At 44.1% G+C, this 20,566-nt stretch overlaps 1 protein-coding gene across 6 annotated transcripts in view; it reads left to right on the plus strand.

Annotated features, from left to right (window-relative positions):
- The first annotated feature begins 3,781 nt into the window (after positions 1 to 3,781).
- The window catches only part of LOC125450935 (sorting nexin-30), a 47,741-nt gene continuing 30,956 nt past the window's right edge, over positions 3,782 to 20,566 (plus strand). For 2 of the 6 annotated variants that reach the window (XR_007247181.1, XM_048527402.1), the window contains exon 1: positions 3,782 to 4,063. Coding sequence is in view for 3 of the 6 variants with exons in the window: in XM_048527402.1 (XP_048383359.1) it covers positions 3,803 to 4,063 (261 nt within the window). In the remaining 3 variants the exon portion in view is untranslated. The other 4 variants (XM_048527405.2, XM_048527403.1, XM_048527404.1 and 1 more) reach the window with 4 other exon arrangements.

Here is a 20,566-nt window from a genome sequence, read left to right on the forward strand (position 1 = left end):
CCCTATTGCAGTGAATCCACCTGAGATCTTGCACCTCTTTTTCACCCTCTTGGGTTTCTTTTTCATATGTGGTAAACTGTTTCCAGTGTGATCTACTTCTTGTTGTTCATTGAACCATCTCCCTCTTTCCCAATTTCTATCCATCACAGAATGAAGTTGCTCGCAAAAGCTAGATTTTGTTTTATGCATAAATAAATATTCATCTGCCATCTCTGCAGCTCTTCTCGCTGTTTTAACTTTCTGTTCCTCAACATGAGTTCTTATCATTTCTGGAATTGAGTTTTTAAACTCCTCCCAGCAGAATATCTCTAAGATCCTCATGTGTCTTTGCTACCTTTAATGCTTTCACCATCTATCAAAGTTGCTCTGCTAAAAATACTTTCAAACTCGATATAAGTCTGACCTGGTTCCTTTCTTACATTTCTGGTACCAATTCGTAGGTACACAAAATAGCCTGTTTTACTTCTTTATACGTTCCTGATACTTCCTCTGAGAGCGCTGCTCACACCTCACCAGTGCTGTCTACCAAATTAGTCTGAATTAACGTTACCCACACAGTCTCTGGCCAGTTCCTCTGTTTAGTCAATTTCTCGAAGGAAATAAAAGAAAGCTTCTACATCTTTTTGATCACATTTTGGTAAGGTTTGGACATATTTAAATATATCCATACCAGGCCTTTGGTTACAATGGGTATGCTCATCATCACTATCCTTCTCACTAAGTCCACCTTCTACCTTCACCTCCATCCTGTTACGTTGGCTTCCCTGTCTGTCACCTTCTGAAGGTCAAAGTCTCTCTCTCTCCCCATCTCCCTCCTTTTCGTTTTGTTCAGCTACAAACCTTCTTTCCCTTTCTTTGTCCTCTAACTCCAGGGTCTCATTTGCAATTTAATTTTTTTCTAACTCTACTGCACTTAACTGTTTCTCTGATATACCTAAATTCTTGACTAACTCCGTCACAATTTCAATTTTCTTATTATCCCAAGTGAAACCCAATTTTAGCCTGTCTACTAATTCTAAAAGTGTCACCGTCTTCTGTCTTTCTAAATTTTTTTGGCAAATTTGGGAAGCATCTTTGACCCCGAAAACCTCTTTAGCATTGTTAAGAGCTATTTTACCAACAACAAGCAACCAACATTAAGCAGATTTTTCACTTTCACTTACATTGTATTTAAAGATCAAGGATACTGGTCCTCAATTCTGTTTAAATCTGCTGGGACCTTTCATACTCTAAATCTGTTCGAATCTGTCCAAGTCTGTTCATTTCTGCCAAATCCTGAACAAACCTCCACTTTTTTATAAAGCAGAGGTTGATTCCCCTCTGAGAGCTAAAACTGAAACACCCAAAGAGGAGCACCTCATTATATAATCTGTGAAAAGAGTGTGTAAAGTGGTATGACCTGCCTTTCAGCAACTTCCAGTGGTTAAATAAAATAAATCCCTGACAGTTGCTTAAAAATCAACAAGTAACAATTCATTTACCTAATTCTAACAGTGAATGAATCAATTAAACTATTAACAAACTCCCTTCTAACTACTAACTATTCCCAAAAAAAATTCTCATGGTATGCTATTCTAATAAAAGACCCACTTGTATAAATTTAAAATAGAGTTTAGACTCTCAGCATTATAACCAGGTTACGTGTCTTCTGGAATGTTCTGTGCTTTCTCCATTGATTATTCAGTCAGGAATGCCTTCTCTGTTGATGCTTCTGTCAGAAATATTAACTAGTTGTGCCGTGGGTACTTTGTTATTTAGATGGTGCTTTCCCTAAGACATAGATGAGGCTATGAGAGCCAGTGATTCTGACTCGAGGGCTGAGGGCTGTTAGCTCTGGCGAATGGCAGTTAGCTCTCTGGGTTTTGTCCAACTGCTCCCTTTTTATACCCTTGATAGCTTATCAATATTTCTTACAATAGGGTTGGTCCCTATGATGTCAAAACCATCAAATTTAATAGGTTTTTTGGGATCTAAGTGCCTGGTTCAAATTAATTGGCTAAATTTTAAAGCTTGTTGTTTTGGTAAAAACTGCTGCCTAGCCTGCTACTGTACAGCCTTTTGATACAAATGTTTCAATTCGGATGATCTCTGTGAACTTGCAAATATTTAAACTGCCACTCGCAGACATCCATTTAACTCTCTAAGCACAGAAAAAGCACATAATCTTTTAAAGGGACCATGCGGTGCTTTCCCGCCCTAGCATTTTACTAACACCAAATTCTAACTTCCTGCATCCCATTCCAGAAGTACTCTACTGAACTTCACAAGTGAATGGGAAAATTGTATCTTTACCACCTTTAAAAGGATTTATCCTGAATGTGCTGGGTCATTGTCATCTGCTGTCCTTCAACTTGAGGTCAATGCCTACTCTTTCTGTCATGAATCCCCATATCACTGTGCAGGCCAGTGCTTAACCTGCAGATCTTTGGATACATAGAGGAGGATATCATTAAGTCACACTTCTTTCCATCTCTGTTGCTGCTCTGTTCAAATGGTGTGCTGATAATCAACAAGTTCAAACTAAACAAAGTGACTTGAAATGGACGAAAAAAAAGGTTACAACCGGAGAACAATCTATCTCTCCAAATCCTGTGAAGGCAATCTTCAGTTGCAGGATTAAGATAAATAATTGAAACAAGGTGAAAAGATGATCAGACAGAAAAAGGACACGAGCAACAGTTGCTGAAGTATTACTTATGCAGTAGCATAACAGTACAAGAGAAGTCAAATATTAGATGAGAACTAGAGAAGTAATAAGCACATTCACAGCTGAGGATAAATATTTGGAAAACAAAGAGACTTGAATTTGTATAACTTTCACAAGCAATGGATGTCTCAAAGTGCTTCATAGCCGATTATATACTTATGGAGTGTAGTCACTGTTGCAACAATTTGTGCACAGGACATTCCCACTATCAGGAATATGATAACATTTAGATAACCTATTTTTGTGATGTTGTTTGAAGGTATAAATGTTGGCCAGGGCATAAGGGATCACTCTCCATTGGTTCTTTGAAAAAAAAGTCACATGGTCTTTTACATTCATTGAGGACACAAATGGCTTCTCATCAGATTCAAATATGAGATCCCAACATTACCATTTAGGAGTGGCAGTCTTGATTTGTGTGTTCAAACTCTGAAGTGGTCCTTGTACCTGAAACCCTACACTGCAGAAGCCAGTCTACTACCAGCTAAGCCATGGAAGTCAACCATCTAAACGATCATTTCATTCAACTGTGTGCAGGGATTACATTCGATTAAATTTTTGGCCTCGAGTCATTCAGTACATTAAAGGCGCTATACAAATGCAAGCTTTTTTTGTTTTCGACATTACAATAGTACTGTACAAGACGTTCTGAGTACTTAAAGCATTCCCTGTTATAAATTTTACATAAATGCAAGTCTGTCCAATACATCTTTTTGATACATTTCACTTTTCCCACTCTTCCTCTGGGTCCGAAACGGTTTTTGTTCCCAAGGGCCAGCAGCACCACTCTCATTGCACGCCACCTGGCGGCGAGGAAGAGTCCACCGTCGCTCGCCTGCTGGCGCCACCCTGTGGTGCGGCGGAACGAGGGGCGTGTGGAACAAACAAAGAGTCAGGGGACAGTCGGGTGTAGACAAGAGCCGACGTGACGGTTGCGGCAGCAGCTGAGCGACGCTCCAGCGCCTCCTGCCGTGCCGGCGGAGAGGAGGGAAACGGATTCCCGGCCCATGCGCAGTGGCGGGGCTGCTCAAGCGTGTGTGGGGGTGGGGTGGGGCGGGGAGAAGGAGGCGGAGCTGGACCGGTGGTTTTTTTTAAATGGAGGCGGTAGAGAAACGGCGAGAAGGTGGGGCGGCGGTAGCAGTACTGGGGGGAGGCGAAGGAGGCAGCGATTCCGTAACGATGAGCTCGGCGCTTTGCAGACCGTTACCGTCCTCGGGGCTCAAGTCTATCTGCGACGTGTCGCATCCGCTGTCGGCGGAGGAGCTGTTGTCCCCCGGGCCCGAGCCTCAGCCTCAGCCTGAGCCTGAACCCGAACCCGGATCGGGAGCCGAGCCGGCGGCTAGCGGAGGGGACCAGGTGAGGGAGGGCCCCGTAACCATGGGAGACCGGCAGGGGAAGGAGAAGGATGTCGTGAGGACTGTGGTAATAGTAATGAGCATGGGATGAGTGGGGCGGGGGGGGCGCTGTAGCGTGTTTGGGGACCTGGGACTGTATGAGGAGTGTAGGGTGTGTCCTGGAGGAAAGGGTAGAGGTCGTGGTAATTGGGTGGGGAGGGGGAAGTAAAGGAGCAGGGGATATGGGCCCCGTGGGGGAAGAAAGATGGCTGTAGTGGGTCGATGAGGAGAGATAGGGGATGGGTGATAGTGTTGTGTTTTATGCGGTTGCATAGGGATTGATAGTGTTGGCCGTGTGTTTGTTTGATTATGTGGGTGAGTGGGTTTGTTTATGGCGGGGGGCTGATGGCTTGGGGGTGCCTTGAGGTGGTTTTGTTTTGTGGGTGGGGATATTGGAATGATGTGTGGTCTGTGGTTATGGATACAGTAGGTATGGTTTAGTTGATGGGGTGAGGAGAAATTGGGATTTGGGGGAATGTGGGATGTTTGGGATTGATGGAGTAGGGTTTTCTAGGATTCTCTTCCATCAATAGTGCATAGATCAATATTTTGCATTTCTAATAGCATCATTTTGGAAATGAATACTCAAAGATTTGGGTGACCCCCTGCAGTTGTAGGTGTGCAAATGCACCTGGGTAAAAGCAGGCTGAACTTGAGAGTAGGCAAGGATGTTTGAAAATGTTTAGTAGTGCAGTGAGATTACATGTGACTGCAGGAGTTGCATTTTCCTGTTCGATAGGGGATCTTTCAGTTTACCTGTGTGGAGAGAGAAAAGGTCAATACTTAAGGGTGATCTGTTTTCTGCCTGGAATTTGGCAGGCAATCCATTTGGTGATTGGTTGAAGTATAGGTTTTGGCCCCAGGACACAACTAGTGCTTGAAATAGAGCAGCTGAGTTTCCACGTTCACTGGGGATACCTCTGTTTAATATCTCATCAGGAGTGTGGTTCTTTGAGTGAGGTAAAAACTGAGTGTCAGCCTTTCTTTCTATCCAAGCTCAAATCTTTACTACAGGTGTTGATCTAGTCTTCTGATTCAGAAGCAAACATGTTGCTCACAGGCCCACAGCTGTATGTGCTGTTTTACTTCCTCATTATTTTTCTTGCAGCCCATGACAAGAGGTCAGCAATCTGAAAGTATTTTCTCTTGAAACTAATTATCTGAATAACTGTTCAGCAGTAGCCAATAGATTTGCAGTTTGCAATGCCATAGATACTTACGTTTTGAAGTTTACCTGCATTTTCCTTGTGTTTCTGCTTCGGATTCCTCTCTGTTTGCACAGAGGGCTCTTTGTCATGTAAAGTTAAATGAATCTGAACATTTTACTTTTTTCCCAAGGTGCTGTGAATCATTTAGTCTCTGGTATTCTATCTCTCATGCATGTTAAATTAAGTACTGATTTGGAAATCTATCTCTTCCTTTATGATACTCTTCTTCACCACCAACCTCTGATCCCCTCAGCCACTTATTCCTAACATGCATGTGAAAATCTGATCAGTCCTGTTTACGTTAGTTGGTGTTCATTCTGGATGTGAGATTGCTCGCTGAGCTGGAAGGTTAGTTTTCAGACGTTTCGTCACCACTCTAGGTAACATCATCAGTGAGCCTCCGACAAAGCGCTGGTGTTATGTCCCGCTTTCTATTTATCTGGTTAGGTTTCCTTGGGGTGGTGATGTCATTTCCTGCGTTTTTCCAAGGAAACCTAACCAGATAAATAGAAAGCGGGACATAACACCAGCGCTTTGTCGGAGGCTCACTGATGATGTTACCTAGAGTGGTGACGAAACGTCTGAAACTAACCTTCCAGCTCAGCGAGCAATCTCTCATCCAGAACCTCAACCTGAGCTACAAATCTTCTCAAAACTCACTTGGTGTTCATTGTTCACCCTTTTTCTGTCAGTAAAGGAAAATGGTTAACAATTTTCTGTTAACCTCTTTACAGCAGTTTAGCACATGATAAAGAATGTCTTGTAGAAAAGCCAGGAGTTTTTTTCACTTTCTCAATTATAATATAACATCCCACATGTCATGCTTTCATGTCATCTCTAGTAAAGGTATACATGATGCCTTGTGGTTATATTTGGGACAGTTTTCTCCTTTTGCATTTTTAAATTGTAGTAATTATTGATCATTTTACTCAGTGTCCTCATTTCACATTATCTGTTGGCTTTGCAGACTTTATAATTCTTCAACTCAACTCCTCTGGATGTCTTTTATAGCTGTGCTATTCATGTTTGGTTTTGTCTAAGCTTTGGAACCCTCCCCTTGCTATTTTTAAGATGTTCTTGGGAGGGGGGGGAAAAAAAAACTATTCCCTTAGCAAACCTTTGGCCACTTGTCTGGGTCTTCCTTAGTGATTTGGTCATTGACAATGCTCCTGCCAAATGCTCTTGGATGCTTGCTGTGTTGGAGGTGCTTTGTGAGTTGCCACAGAAACTGGGGTGTTAAAATGGTGTCATTATAGTTTTGGCCATGAGTTCATACATTCTTTTGCAAGATAGGCAGTAATATTCCAAAATTCACATTGAGATTACTTCAACATCAGTAGTAGTCGTAAGTTAATGGAGTTCAGCTGATGACTAGAAATATTGACAACAAGTATGCAATCTAAGGTTTTAGTCTAGTGCAGTACCATATGTTTGCACTTTGATTTATTGGAAGAATTTTTACATCTGGTCCACATGAATGTTTAAAAATGGATTTTTTGCAGGATCTCTCTTCCACTTGCTGTATGATAATGTTCCTTAGCTTTCAGTGGATATGGAAAGTTCTTACTAAAAATACCCCTTAGCTTTCATTTAGAAGTCTGCATACATTTCTATGTCTGGAGCTACACATGTTTAAAAAGGAGTAAATCCCTGGTTGGAGATGCCCATTTCACCTATTGCTAAACTTATTACATGAATAAGCCATTTTTAATTAAATCAATGGCATTCATTATAGCTGTTTAGCATAGTATAGTAGACGAAGCCTAACAAACATTTTTGACTAGCTGATGTTGCTGTGTAGTTTGAAAGTCTACTATATCCTGTTCTGAGGAAGGGTCATCTGATCTGAAACATTAACTCTGTTTTCTTCATAGATACTACCTGACCTGCTGAACTTTTCCAGCAACTTTGTTTTTGTAGCATATCCTGCAGTTTGTGTTGAGGCAACAAAGTGGATATCAACCATTTTATCCTTTTTGATTACTGTTCTGTAATTCAAAAAGAAACTACATAACATTGATAAGTCACTCGAGGCACAAAGTGAATGTTATTTCATTTAAGTATGTTTAAAAACATTTTCAGTGCACACAAACACTTCCAAGTGGCTCAGCAGGTTTATGCTGTGAGTATCTGCAGTGTGAAGACAGTAAGGCTCTGCATGGGCTTCTCCCTGTCTTATACCTCACTGTGTACTCTCTATCTGATGTGACAAATGTGTACTGCAGCAATAGTATAATGGGAATAAATGCTTCTAGAGACATCTAGAATTGAACTTGAAACTTGTGCTTCAGGATCTTTGCTGTAAGCTGATATGTTTGTGCTTGGCACCAGGGACTACTTTGAGTTGGTAATGCTGTTCTGCAGCTGATTTACCAGCTTTTTATTTGTGTTTTTTTCTGGAGTGTATTTGGTGATATGGGAGATAGTGGTTGAATTTTCTTGGTTTCCCAAGGCAGAGTGCTCATGCTTGTCAGAATACCTTGTCTTTCATCAGTGGTGTAAAGGTGTCTGTGCTGTAACAAATGTTTTTTAAAACACTTTTTTGGATATTTGCATTGAAATTAGTAGCCACATGTGAGTTCACTTTTTGGTCAACAGAACTGTATATTGTTCAGAATAACAAAGTGTGTAGCTGGACGAACACAACAGGCTAAGCAGCATCTCCGGAGCACAAAAGCCGACGTTTCAGGCCTGGACCCTTCTTCGGAGAGGGTTCTGGAATAAATAGGGAGGGGGGGGGGGAGAGGAAAGAGTTTAGGTAGGGAGGGGATAGGTCAGTCCAGGGAAGACTGACAGGTCAAGGAGGCAGGATGGGGTTAGTAGGTAGGAAATGGAGGTGCAGCTTGAGGTGGGAGGAAGAACAGGTTAGGGAGGTGGGGACAGGCTGGGCTGGTTTTGGGATGCAGTGGGGGGGGAGGGGACGAGCTGGGCTGGTTTTGGGATGCAGTTTGGGGGGGGGGGGGTGCGATTTTGAAGCCTGTGAAGTCCACATTGATACCATTGAGCCGCAGGGTTCCCAAGCAGAATTTGTTGCTGTTCCTGCAGCCTTCGGGTGGCATCATTGTGGCACTGCGGGAGGCCCATGATGGACATGTCGTCTGAGGAATGGAATGGGGGAGTTAAAATGTTTCGTGACTGGGAGGTGCAGTTGTTTACTGCAAACCAAGTGGAGGTGTTCTGCCAAGTGGTCCCCAAGCCTCTGCTTGGTTTCCCCCAATGTAGAGGAAGCCACAGCGGATACAGTATACCACATTGGCAGATGTGCAGGTGAAAATCTGCTTAATATGGAAAGTCATCTTGGAGCCTGGGAAAGGGGTGAGGGAGGAGGTGTGGGGGCAAGTGTAGCATTTCCTGTGGTTGCAGGGGAAGGTGGTGGGTTTGGAGGGGAGTGTGGAGCAAACAAGGGAGTCACGGAGAGAGTGGTCTCTCCGGAAGGCAGACAGGGGTGGGGATGGGAAAATGTCTTGGGTGGTGGGGTCGAATTGTAGATGGCGGAAGTGTCGGAGAATGATGCGTTGTATCCGGAGGTTGGTGGGGTGCTATGTGAGAACGAGGGGATCCTCTTGGGGTGATTGTGGCAGGGGTGGGGTGTGAGGGATTTTTTTCCGTAGTTTATAGAACCCTGCAGCCCAATGGTATCCAATGTGGACTTCACAAGCTTCAAAATCCCCCCCCCCCCGACTGCATCCCAAAACCAGCCCAGCCTATCCCCCGCCTCCCTAACCTATTCTTCCTCTCACCTATCCCTTCCTCCACCTCAAACTGCACCTCCATATCCTACCTACTAACCTCATCCCACCTCCTTGACCTGTCTGTCTTCCCTGGACTGACCTATCCCCTCCTACCTCCTCACCTATACTCTCCTCTCCACCTATCATCTTTTCTCTCCATCTTTGGTCCATCTCCTGTGCTCTCCCTATTTATTCCACAACCCTCACCCCATTCCCCCTCTCTGATGAAGGGTCTAGGTCTGAAACATCAGCTTTTGTGCTCCTGAGATGCTGCTTGGCCTGATGTGTTCATCCAGCTTCACACTGTTATCTTGGATTCTCCAGCATCTGCAGTTCCCATTATCTCTGTATATGGTTCAGAACCTTTTTTAGTTCCATTACGCCCTAACCCACTTGATACTGTAGTCGCTTTGCCTCCCTGAGGAATTGGATCATAGAAGATGGGTAAATACATGCTCACAGAATAAGCCTCTTTCTTTAAAATAATGGGGATTTTTGCCATCTAAAGCATGCTATCTTGTCATTACTTTGCAGAAGCCATTCTGAAAAATGGTTGAATTTCAAATTCGATCAAGGAATGCATTATGGTCTCATGTGGAAGTGATTATGAAGTGCTACTGAAGTTTGAGTTTAAGTAAACACCAACAGAACTATGGATGCTATAATAGAAGAACAAAACAAGTTGCAGGAAAATTTCTACCAGCATCTATGGTGAAAAATTGGAGTTAATGTTTCAGTTCTAGTGATCCTTCCTTGGAACAGTCCTGGACCTGTAACATTAATTCTGATTTTTCTTCACAGATGCTGCCAGACCTGCCAGGCTTTTCTGGAAACTTTTTTGTTCTTTTGGGTTTTTTAAACTCCATGTAGGATATGTTGGAATCATGCGCAAATGCAGAGCAGCTTCACTGTTCACTTCCAGAAGCTAGATAAGATCTTGCAAGACAACTAATGCTAAATATTAAGGGCTCGTATCACTTCTGTGTATTTGGGTGGTACAGGTCTTTGCACTCCTTCATTGTGTTTTATATTCACAAATCTTGCTTCCTTAACTTTGCATCAGAATTGTCTTCTCAGGTTGAGAAGCTGCAGGAAATATTAAGTGCCAGCTGCCAAACTCTGTGTTCTTTTGAGCAGTAGGAATGCACTAGTACTTGTTTTGATGAATAAGGAGTGTTCTAATGTGCTGTGCCACTCAGTCCCCTCTCTCATCTTAGCGTCTCTTCTTTCCCCTCTCTTCTTTCATGTCAGCTGTGTTGCTGTATTCTCTTATCTGCAGTATTTATTTGATTTAATGATTGATTCTGGAAAAATTACTCAGTAACATCCTAGAAATGCTAAGCAGTTCTCCTAGAGATTTTTTATGGTGGTGCATATCACAATATATTTACTATCCAAATGTAATGTGAGAGCTATAATGGCATATTTTAACAATTAGTTCTTGTCTTGTTTTTTGAGAAAGTTGGCAAATTCTGAGATGTGCCTTCACAGCAAACTTTGCATGTTTTATTTCCTTCTTCTCTCTCTGATTTATTTTTTTGAAACCTAGGGAGAGAAAGGGTTCTCCAAATAGTGCTACAGGACCTTGTGGTCTGCGGCAACCACATTTTCCACCAGTTAATAAAGCAATGAAACCCATCTTTATTGACCTCCAAAGCTTTGACTGATTTCCAAGAACTGCTTTACTTTATGTAATCAGCAGGTAGTTTGCTGTGATCAACACTAAACTGTTGATGTAATTCCTTGAAATAAAAAAGCAGGTTTAGTCAGGAAAGAGACAATTAGTGTCTTCCAGATTTTCGCAATCTCTAAATATTGACGTATGCAGGCATATCATAGATGACTAAAACTCAGAATTAAAGAAGGAAGTCATGAATGTTGCAAATAACATAGCTTCATGAAATCTAGGCCAGTGCCATTCATTTAAGTTCTCATGCTTCCTGTACACTTTCTAGGACTTTGCAATAGAACACAAGAGTACAGGCCCTTCAGCTGAACTTTTACCCTAATCCTAAAGTCTATCTACCTCCACCCCTACCTTTTATACTAGCATCCATATGTCTATCTAATAGCCACTTAAATGCCCCTAATGAGGCTGACTCCCCTACCCTCTGGCAATGCATTCTGTGCCCCTACCACATTGAGTAATGAACCGACCTCTGACATCTCCCCTGCATCGACCTCCGCTCACTTTAAAATTTTGTCTTAATAGCTACCTCCGCCCTAGGGAAAAGTCTCTGGCTGCCCACCCTATCTATACCTCTGATCATTTTGTAAACCTCTATCAAGTCACCTCTCATCCTTCTTTCTAAAGACAAAAGCCTTAGTGTGCTCAACCTTCCCTCGGAAGACATTCCCTCTATTTCAGGCTACATTCTGGCAAATCTCCTCTGCACCTTTGACAATGCTTCCACATCTTTCCTGTTATGAGGTGACCAGAACTGGACGCAATACTCTAGATGTGGCCAAACTGGGCTTTTGTATAGCTGGAGCATATCTTCATGGTTCTTGAACTCAGTCCCTGTAATGCAAGCTAACACCCCATACACCTTAACAACTCTATCCACCTGGGTAGCAGCTTTCAGGGAACTGTGGACTTGAATCCAAAGATCCCTCTGCACTTCCACGCTGCTGAGAATCTTGTGTTAACCCTGGATTCTGCTTTTGAAGTTTCACCATCCAAAATTAATCACTTCATGCTTTTCAGGGTTAAACTCCATCTGCCTCTCCTCAGCCTAGCTCAATCCTATCAAATGTCAGTTTGTAAACTAGAACAGTCCTCTGCATGAGTCACAACTTGACTTGTATTGTCTGTGAACTTACTGATCCACCCTTCCACTCCTTTGTCCAAATCATTTACAAAAGTCAGAGGACCAAGAACAGATCCTTGTGGTACACCACATGTAACTGAGCACCATGGTGAATACTTTCCGCCCACTATCACCCTTTGTCTTCTAAGGGTCAGCCAATTCTGAATCCAGACTGCTGCATTTTCCCCCATCTTGTGCCTCCTTGCTTTCTGAATGTGCCTACCATAGGGAACCTTATCAAACACCTTAGTTAAATCCATGTATACCTCATCCGCTGCCCCACCTTCATCCACATGTTTGGTCACCTCTTCAAAGAATTCAATTAAGTTTGTGAGGCATGATCTCCCCCTCAACTCCATGCTGACTATTGTGAATCAAACTGGTAGGTGGCTGGAGTTTGGGGGGGGGGGGAGTGGGGGGAAACTTGTATTTGTCAGTCTGAATTATAGCAATTGATGTCATGACAGGTTCAAAATCTGCCACCTCTTCTACCTGATTTCCCAGGAGAAATCAATGTTAATTCTTGCATGAACTGAACTGTTCCAGTAGTCCCTTGCTTTTTCTGGCTTTGTGCTACATTCCAGGTGTATTGCTCCAGTTTGACTTTCTGCACTGAATGGGCTGCAATGCCCTCCGAATCGGGTGAACGTCACACTTTTAAAATTGAAAGCTTTACTGAAAAATTCTCGAGGCAGTTGGAGAAGGAAATGCAAGAAATGTTCTTCCCACCCTGCAAAACAACAGTTAGAGGGAGTCTAATGTGAAAATGCTCTGTCCTCACTTGCATCGGCTTGCAAGGCAAATTTTGTGCTGAAGGAGTAGAGGAATGGTCTAAACCTGTTGAATGCAGTGTGATGCCACGTTCAGCAAAATCTGGGCCACTCTTTAAATAGGGACCAAACTTGGGGATCAAGTCACAAATCCCAACTGGTAACCAATGATCAGTGTCTGACAAGTTCATTGTGATTGGGATCTTGTTCGGAATAAGGCTGCTGATCAGGATTGTTTGAGAGGAGATATCTTTGTAAAATCTGATCTATGCTGTTGCTAGTGGTACCCAAGTCGTAAAAGGGGATGTAAACATGTTTCTTAGCAAAGCTGTCTTTTGAGCATAACTCACTGTTTTGGGCATTTCATGGTGTCAATTTTGAGTTGAAAGCCTCCTATATAGTTTGGAGATGAAATTGTTGTTTTCTCCTATTGGAGTAGGAGTTGTAGTAATGTGCCCAAATAGGGCAAAGCAGTTTCTGTTTTCAGTTTCTGCTAAGGGTAAACATGTTTGCACTAGCATAATGCCTGATCTAGCAGAGTGGAAATGTGATATATTGCTTCGTGGCTTGGTTCTTGAACATGAATTTACTTACCCTGCAAAAGAGAGAGAGCACCTAACTTTTGTATTTGTATAAATGCCTTCCATGCCTGACTGACCCAAGTGCTTCAGTCAGGTATCTCTTTTGAAATGTAATTGCTTTTATAATGTTGCAGCCTATTTGTGTGCAGCAAGCTTCCACAAGCAGCTGTATGATAACCACATTTGTGGTGACTGAGATTTTGTTCTAGAGTTCCAAGCTAGAATTCGTTGGTGCCATTGAATTTTTTTTAGTGCCTAAAAGCAGATAATAACTGTTCAATGTCCTGTCAAGAAGCCTCTGTTTCTCCGTGGCTCTCAGTACTGCACTGGCAGTGCCAGCCTTGGTTGTTTTTAAATTTGCCCTCCAATGAGACTTAATACCACACTTGTTGTTAACTGAGGCACAACGGATGTTGCAGTGTTTGATGGTGCCATATAACTGCTGACTGTAATAATCATAAGGATGGAGGGAGAAACCAGGAAACTGCACGCCCCACCAAATTAGATAGCGGCTTTGTTATACCAAGTATGTGCTTGCTGCTGGTAGATGGCTTTAGTGGAAAAACTTGTATTTGTCAGTCTGATCTTTTGAATGTTTCAATACAGTGTCAAGGATGCAACAGATTGTCACTATTTTTGATTTAATAGTTTTGAACAGTGGCATCCTGTCACATGGCAGGCTCCAAATTGGAACTGACATTACAGCTTGTTGTCACAATTTCCAGCAGATTTAGTTCAGAATATTTCTAGCCCTTACTTTCTGGAGAGATCATGTAATCCAAACGTAGGACCAGATTTGTTGGCTGTCATTTGGCTTAAAGGTGCTTTTGAGATGTTTGCTTGCAAGAGTGCAATGTAGTCCCAAGTCTGTGTTTCTCCTTAATCTCTAAAGCTTTGAGAGAATGATTAGTTTTATGTTTGGATTTTGAAGACCAAATAAGCTTGAGGCTCAGCAAAAAGAGTCAAGAATGCCAACACCATTGGAGATAATGGGAGCTATGGCAGCATGCTGTCGAGTTGAGCATTTCTTGTTGATTTGGTGAGGAGGAAGGTTTCTTTAAGCAAGATATTTCGCAGCATATTTGCTTTTACTGAAGAACATTATTGCAAATTATTTGGAAAAAGTTTGCACATTCTCTCCCTGTCTGCATAGGTTTCCTCTGGGTGCTCAGATTTCCTCCCACAGTCCAAAGATGTGCAGGCTAGGTGGATTGGCCATGCTAAATTGCCTGGTGTCTTCAAGGGTGTGTAGTTTATAGGGGGATGGGTCTGAGGTGGGATGCTTCAAAGGGTGGTGTGGACTTGTTTGGCCAAAGGGCCTGTTTCCACCCTGTGTAGGGAATGTAATCTAATCTGGATGTAACTGTTTGAAATATGATTTGATTTAATTATAACTAGCAATGCGATGTTCAGTCATGAAGATCTTTGCTGCTAATGTTGCCTCTTCTCTATAGTTTTTAGCACTTGTAAATTAAATTGCTGTTAAATTCCTGCAACAAAGACTTGTGGTCTGGGCAAGTTAGCAGGTGCTTGTATGAATCTCTTCTGGTAATTTTTTGATAACCAGCAAAATGTGTGGAAAATGATAATGTAAAGCTAAGTATTAGGTCTTGAACAACACTTAGTGAAAGGATAAGCAGCAACTTGGTTTGAGTTGAGCACAGTTTAGGATTAGCATAAAATGAATTTTATTGAGGATCAAACCAACATTAACCAGAGAAATGAATCCACAAGCCAAAGGAAATCAACAGCTAGATAAACGGTTAGTGCAAAGGAGCTGAAGATTGGGTGCAATATCTCACATGGGAGTAGTGAGAAATGAAGTAGACCATTCAGCCTGTCATGTGCTCTCCGCTATATATGATCAAACAATTCAGTGCCTTATACTGACACATGCCATTGGTATTCTGCTTCAATCTTCATATCAGGCATGCTCAAACTGAGCTTGTAAGGACCTCTTAGTAGAGGATGCCCAACTTTTTGAGAACTCCTCATCTGTTCTAAATGGCTCCACTGTCTTGTTTTTCAGTTGTGCACCTATTTCTAGATTCAAATAGGAGAATTATCTTAGTTGTGTCTATCACTTTTTTGTATTTTATGGTTTCAGTGAAATCACTTCTCATTCTTCTAAATTGTACGGAATACAGGCAGTTTCCCCAGTGTCTTTTCGTAGAACCGTTCTGGTGGAATGTCACTGCACTGCCTCAATGGGGTAATATCCTCCTTGAGGTAAGGAGACCAAAACTGCATGCTGTTGCAGGTTTGATCTAATCATCAGGTTCTATACAATTGAACCAAGACACTATACTGGCATTCCAACCTCTTGCAATAAACGCTGGCATTCCATTTGCTCTCCTAATATTTTGCTGCACCTACTCGTCTTTGAGGTATTGATGATGATCTAGGTTCTGCGTACATTGATGCTTTCCAACATCTTATTTACAAAAATCTTTGCACATCTTTCCTATCAGAAAAGGACCTCGCTCTTCACTTTTAGATTGTATGCTGCTGGTTCTGGCATGCCTCTGCTGCTGTTCATTGAACCCAGGTTTATCTTTTGGGAATGGTAGACTGGGGGATATGCCAGGTGACTAGGTGCTGACTGGAGTACAGTTCTGCTGATGGCCCACAGTGCTTTGTGGATGCCCAGTCTTGGGTGACCAGAGCTGTGTAAAATATATCCCATTTGGCATGGCAATAGTGCCACAGCACAAGGGAAGGTGTGATCGGTATGAAGATGGAGTGTTGTCATCTCAGGAGTTCTGATGCTCAAGGTTACAGATTGTTGAGGACAGATGCATCTGTGGCAAGTGGGTTGGTCAGGGTTTTTAAACTTGCTTCTGTTAGGATTCCTACCACAGGCCTAGTCTACCAGCTTTGTCCTTGGGACTTGACCAGCTTTAAGCAGTAGTACTAGTGAGCTGCTCTTGGTGGGGGACATTGAATTCCTTCATCCAGAGTACATTATATGCCCTTGCGATCACCTCTGCCTCCTCTGTGGTATTTAATGTAGGGCACTGACTTAATGCTGCTTTGAGCGACATACATGGTAATCCGGAGGTTTCCTTACCCATGCTTGACCTAATGTCTTTAAATTTGTGCTTCGCTCAAGGTTAAGGATTCCCAAGGCAACATCCACTTGACACTGCATTCTTCCACTTGGACTGTTCTGCTGGTGTGGAGTAGGATATAGTCGGATGTATAGTGACTGTAATTCCTCAAACAATGTTTGAAAAATGTAGTCTGTCAAAATGAATGTCAGGCTGTTGCTTCTCTAATCTGAGAGGAATCCTGATTTGGTACTTGTTTCTCTCCTTGGTTGCACAACTTTTTTCACTAAAGTTCCAATTTGTTGTCTTCCATGTGTATTAATCATCCAATATTGTAAGCATCCAGAATAGTGGTTTTTTTCTGCCATTTTTACTAGCCAGCAACTTTTCATGTTGATAAACTTTGGACAGGGAACGCTGACATGAAAACTCAGGTCAGAGACTCTTGACTTTATTCTTAACTTCAGCTTTCTAACTGCATGAATGAGATATCGGGAAATAAAATTGGAGTAATGTATGATTAGATTGCTAGTGGATTTGCTTGTACACTTGCATGTTGGATGGTAAAGCTTTACAGATTTGGTAGTTACCTGGTATTGAACATCATGAAGGATAGTGTGGTATGAGCACTGAGTTTGCCTTTTGAGCAGTTGTCAATACTATGTTGTGAACACTTTTGTTTGCTGCAGTGGGCTGCAAAATGCAGTTCAAATGGTGGAATGTGTTAAATGTCAAAAGTTAAAGTTCAAGCAATACTTTTTTAGTTAGTGCTTTTATATTTCAACTCTCACCTCAAAATTCTAATGATTACTTGTTCTCTTTTGTCAAGCTCTTAGCCAGTTCTACAGTGGAAAGAGGTCCTTTGTCCCACTCCCTGGTAATTGTCAAGCATGTACTTATACTAACCCATTTTCAGGCAGTTGGTCTTTGCCTAGTAGGCCTAAGAGTTTCAACTAATAACGTAACTAAAGTTATCCTGAGATCCTGCTTTGTCTTTTTTCTTGAGGGCTTTGGACAGCCCCTGCAATAAAAAGCCTCTGGGTTGAAAGGAGGGAAATCCATTAACTGTTTCCTAATTTCCTGCTTGTCTTTTTAAAACTGTGTCCCCAGGTTATTGATCCCTCTTTTCAAGGGGGAAAATGTTTCTCTTGATCTTCGCAATCAATGACCTTCAGAGTTTATACACTCAATTAGGTTCCTCCTGCTTTCTCACATCTAAGGCAATGAATACCAAAGGATGTAGTCGCTTCAAAGCTAAAATGCTTAACCCAGAAACACATTAGTAAATCGCTTTTTTCTCTCTCCCTCTCCCCTCTCCCTCTCCCTCTCCCTCTCCCTCTCCTCCCTCTCTCTCTCTCTCTCTCTCTCTCTCTCTCTCTCTCTCTCTCTCTCTCTCTCTCTCTCTCTCTCTCTCTCTCTCTCTCTCCCCCCCCCCTCTCTCTCTCCCCCCCCCTCTCTCTTCCCCCCCTCTCTCTCTCCCCCCCCTCTCTCTCTCCCCCCCCTCTCTCTCTCCCCCCCCCTCTCTCTCTCCCCCCCCTCTCTCTCTCCCCCCTCTCCTCTCCTCTCTCTCTCTCTCCCCCCCTCTCTCTCTCCCCCCCCCTCTCTCTCTCACCCCCCTCTCTCTCTCCCCCCCCTCTCTCTCTCCCCCCCCCCTCTCTCTCTCCCCCCCCCTCTCTCTCTCCCCCCCCTCTCTCCCCCCCTCCCCCCCCCCTCTCTCTCTCCCCCCCCCCTCTCTCTCTCCCCCCCCCTCTCTCTCCTCCCCCCCCCTCTCTCTCCCCCCCCCTCTCTCTCCCCCCCCCCCCTCTCTCTCCCCCCCCCCCTCTCTCTCCCCCCCCCCCCTCTCTCTCCCCCCCCCCTCTCTCTCCCCCCCCCCTCTCTCTCCCCCCCCCCCTCTCTCTCCCCCCCCCCCCTCTCTCTCCCCCCCCCCTCTCTCTCCCCCCCCCCTCTCTCTCCCCCCCCCCCCCTCTCTCTCCCCCCCCCTCTCTCTCCCCCCCCCCCTCTCTCCCCCCCCCCTCTCTCTCCCCCCCCCCTCTCTCTCCCCCCCCCCTCTCTCTCCCCCCCCCCCCTCTCTCTCCCCCCCCCCCTCTCTCTCCCCCCCCCCCTCTCTCTCCCCCCCCCCCTCTCTCTCCCCCCCCCCCTCTCTCTCCCCCCCCCCCTCTCTCTCCCCCCCCCTCTCTCTCCCCCCCCCCTCTCTCTCCCCCCCCCCTCTCTCTCCCCCCCCCCCTCTCTCTCCCCCCCCCCTCTCTCTCCCCCCCCCCTCTCTCTCCCCCCCCCCCCCTCTCTCTCCCCCCCCCCTCTCTCTCCCCCCCCCCCTCTCTCTCCCCCCCCCCCTCTCTCTCCCCCCCCCCCTCTCTCTCCCCCCCCCCCTCTCTCCCCCCCCCCCCTCTCTCCCCCCCCCCCTCTCTCTCCCCCCCCCCCTCTCTCTCCCCCCCCCCTCTCTCTCCCCCCCCCCCTCTCTCTCCCCCCCCCCCTCTCTCTCCCCCCCCCCCCTCTCTCTCCCCCCCCCCCCTCTCTCTCCCCCCCCCTCTCTCTCTCCCCCCCCTCTCTCTCTCCCCCCCCCTCTCTCTCTCCCCCCCCCTCTCTCTCTCCCCCCCCCTCTCTCTCTCCCCCCCCTCTCTCTCTCCCCCCCCCTCTCTCTCTCCCCCCCTCTTCGGCCCCCCCCTCCCCACCACCAAAAAAACTGTAATAACATGACTTATACAACAACCAGAGTTGTGCACCCACTCTAGGTGTGGCCTGCTTAACATTTAACATTATGTAAGACTCCATTATAATCTTAGTTGTATTCAGTGTCTTGGCTAATCAAGGCAAGTATCCTATCTGTTGCCTAAACTACTATTGTCTCTTGGTCCTGCATTCAAGGTTCTATGGACTTGTACACCTAGGTTCCTCCAAATTATTCTTGTATACTTCCTGTGGTCCTGCTATTTATCATGTACTCCTGGCCTTGTTGGTCCTTCCAAACTGCGTCAACACTGTCTTATTTGCCACTGTCAGGCCGTCTTCATCTTATAGTCTGAGGTTTTCCTCCTTACTACTTAGTAGACCAGTTTGTTTCCTCTACAAGCTTAATGTTCACGTGTTGTACATGTCTACACTATTAATGTACACTGCAAACAGTCAAGTACCAGGCATCCAAGCCTTTGAATGCCATTGAAAATATGCTTCCTGCGTCTTAAACACCTTCAGCCATCGCCCTCTGCTTCCTGCCACCAAACCAGTTTTGGGTCCAGTCTGCCATGAAGGAACTTAAAAAACTACTGAAGTCGACGTAACCTACATCGCCTGCACTGCCCTTTTTTTTTATATACCTCGTTACTCCTTGGGGAAAATGTCAATCCAGTTTGTTAGATGTGATCTTCCTCTGATATAGCCATGCTGACTGTCATCACCTGTTCAAATGGAAATTAATTTTGTCCCTCAGTATTTTTCCACCAGTTTGTCTACTGCTGATGTCGGACTCGGTCTGATCTGTAGTTTCTCTTTTATTATTATTGCCACGTTAACTGTCCTCTAGCTTCAAATTCTGTTAGGTTAGATTAGGAGTGTCAGAAGATTAATGTCCAGGTTGTTGCAATTTCCTCCCTGGCCTCCATGGTAACCTGGTCACATCTCACTGGGGCCTGGAATCTATTCGCTTTCAAGCCTTTTGAAATTGCCAATATTGCCTCCCCTCAATGCTAACTTGTTCAAGTATATCAATAACCTTTCCTGTTTCTGTACCAACATCCACTTATTGTTCCATTTGGACTCGGGCATCCTTAACACTTGATAACTGCTTATTGCTTAAGCAAAAATGCTTACAGTTGCTTTTGAGCCTTATTTTATCAGTGAATATACTATACTTAACAAATGATTTGTTTTGAAATGTGTTGATTGTGTGGAAGCCAAACAACATGGTAACATGACACCTACTTTGATCAGCACACTGCATAATGAGATTAATGATCAGTTGTTCCTCTCTTTCTGGTTGAGGAAAGCATTGAACAGGGCACTTGGGACTCCTCTCGGCTAGAAGGTCAGAGTTCACATTCCACCTGCTCCAGAGGTATGTCATGGCCGAACAGGTTTTTTTTCTTAAAATCCTTTTAGATCAGAGGGCTAAATGAAGTTCTCTTCTCTTGACTATAATTGCTGTTATCTCAATGGTTCACTTGTATTTGGATGCTTTTTAAAATAATAGTACCTCTGCAAAACTTGTGTAATTTCTGCAAACTTGTTTCCTCCCATATGAAACAATGCCACTATATCTTTTTAAGTCAGCTTATTGTGTAGTAGCTACATTGCTCATGTATGCAATGTTTGAAATCTTTGG

This window comes from Stegostoma tigrinum, chromosome 3, assembly GCF_030684315.1.
Source record: "Stegostoma tigrinum isolate sSteTig4 chromosome 3, sSteTig4.hap1, whole genome shotgun sequence".
Taxonomy (NCBI): Eukaryota; Metazoa; Chordata; class Chondrichthyes; order Orectolobiformes; family Stegostomatidae; genus Stegostoma; species Stegostoma tigrinum.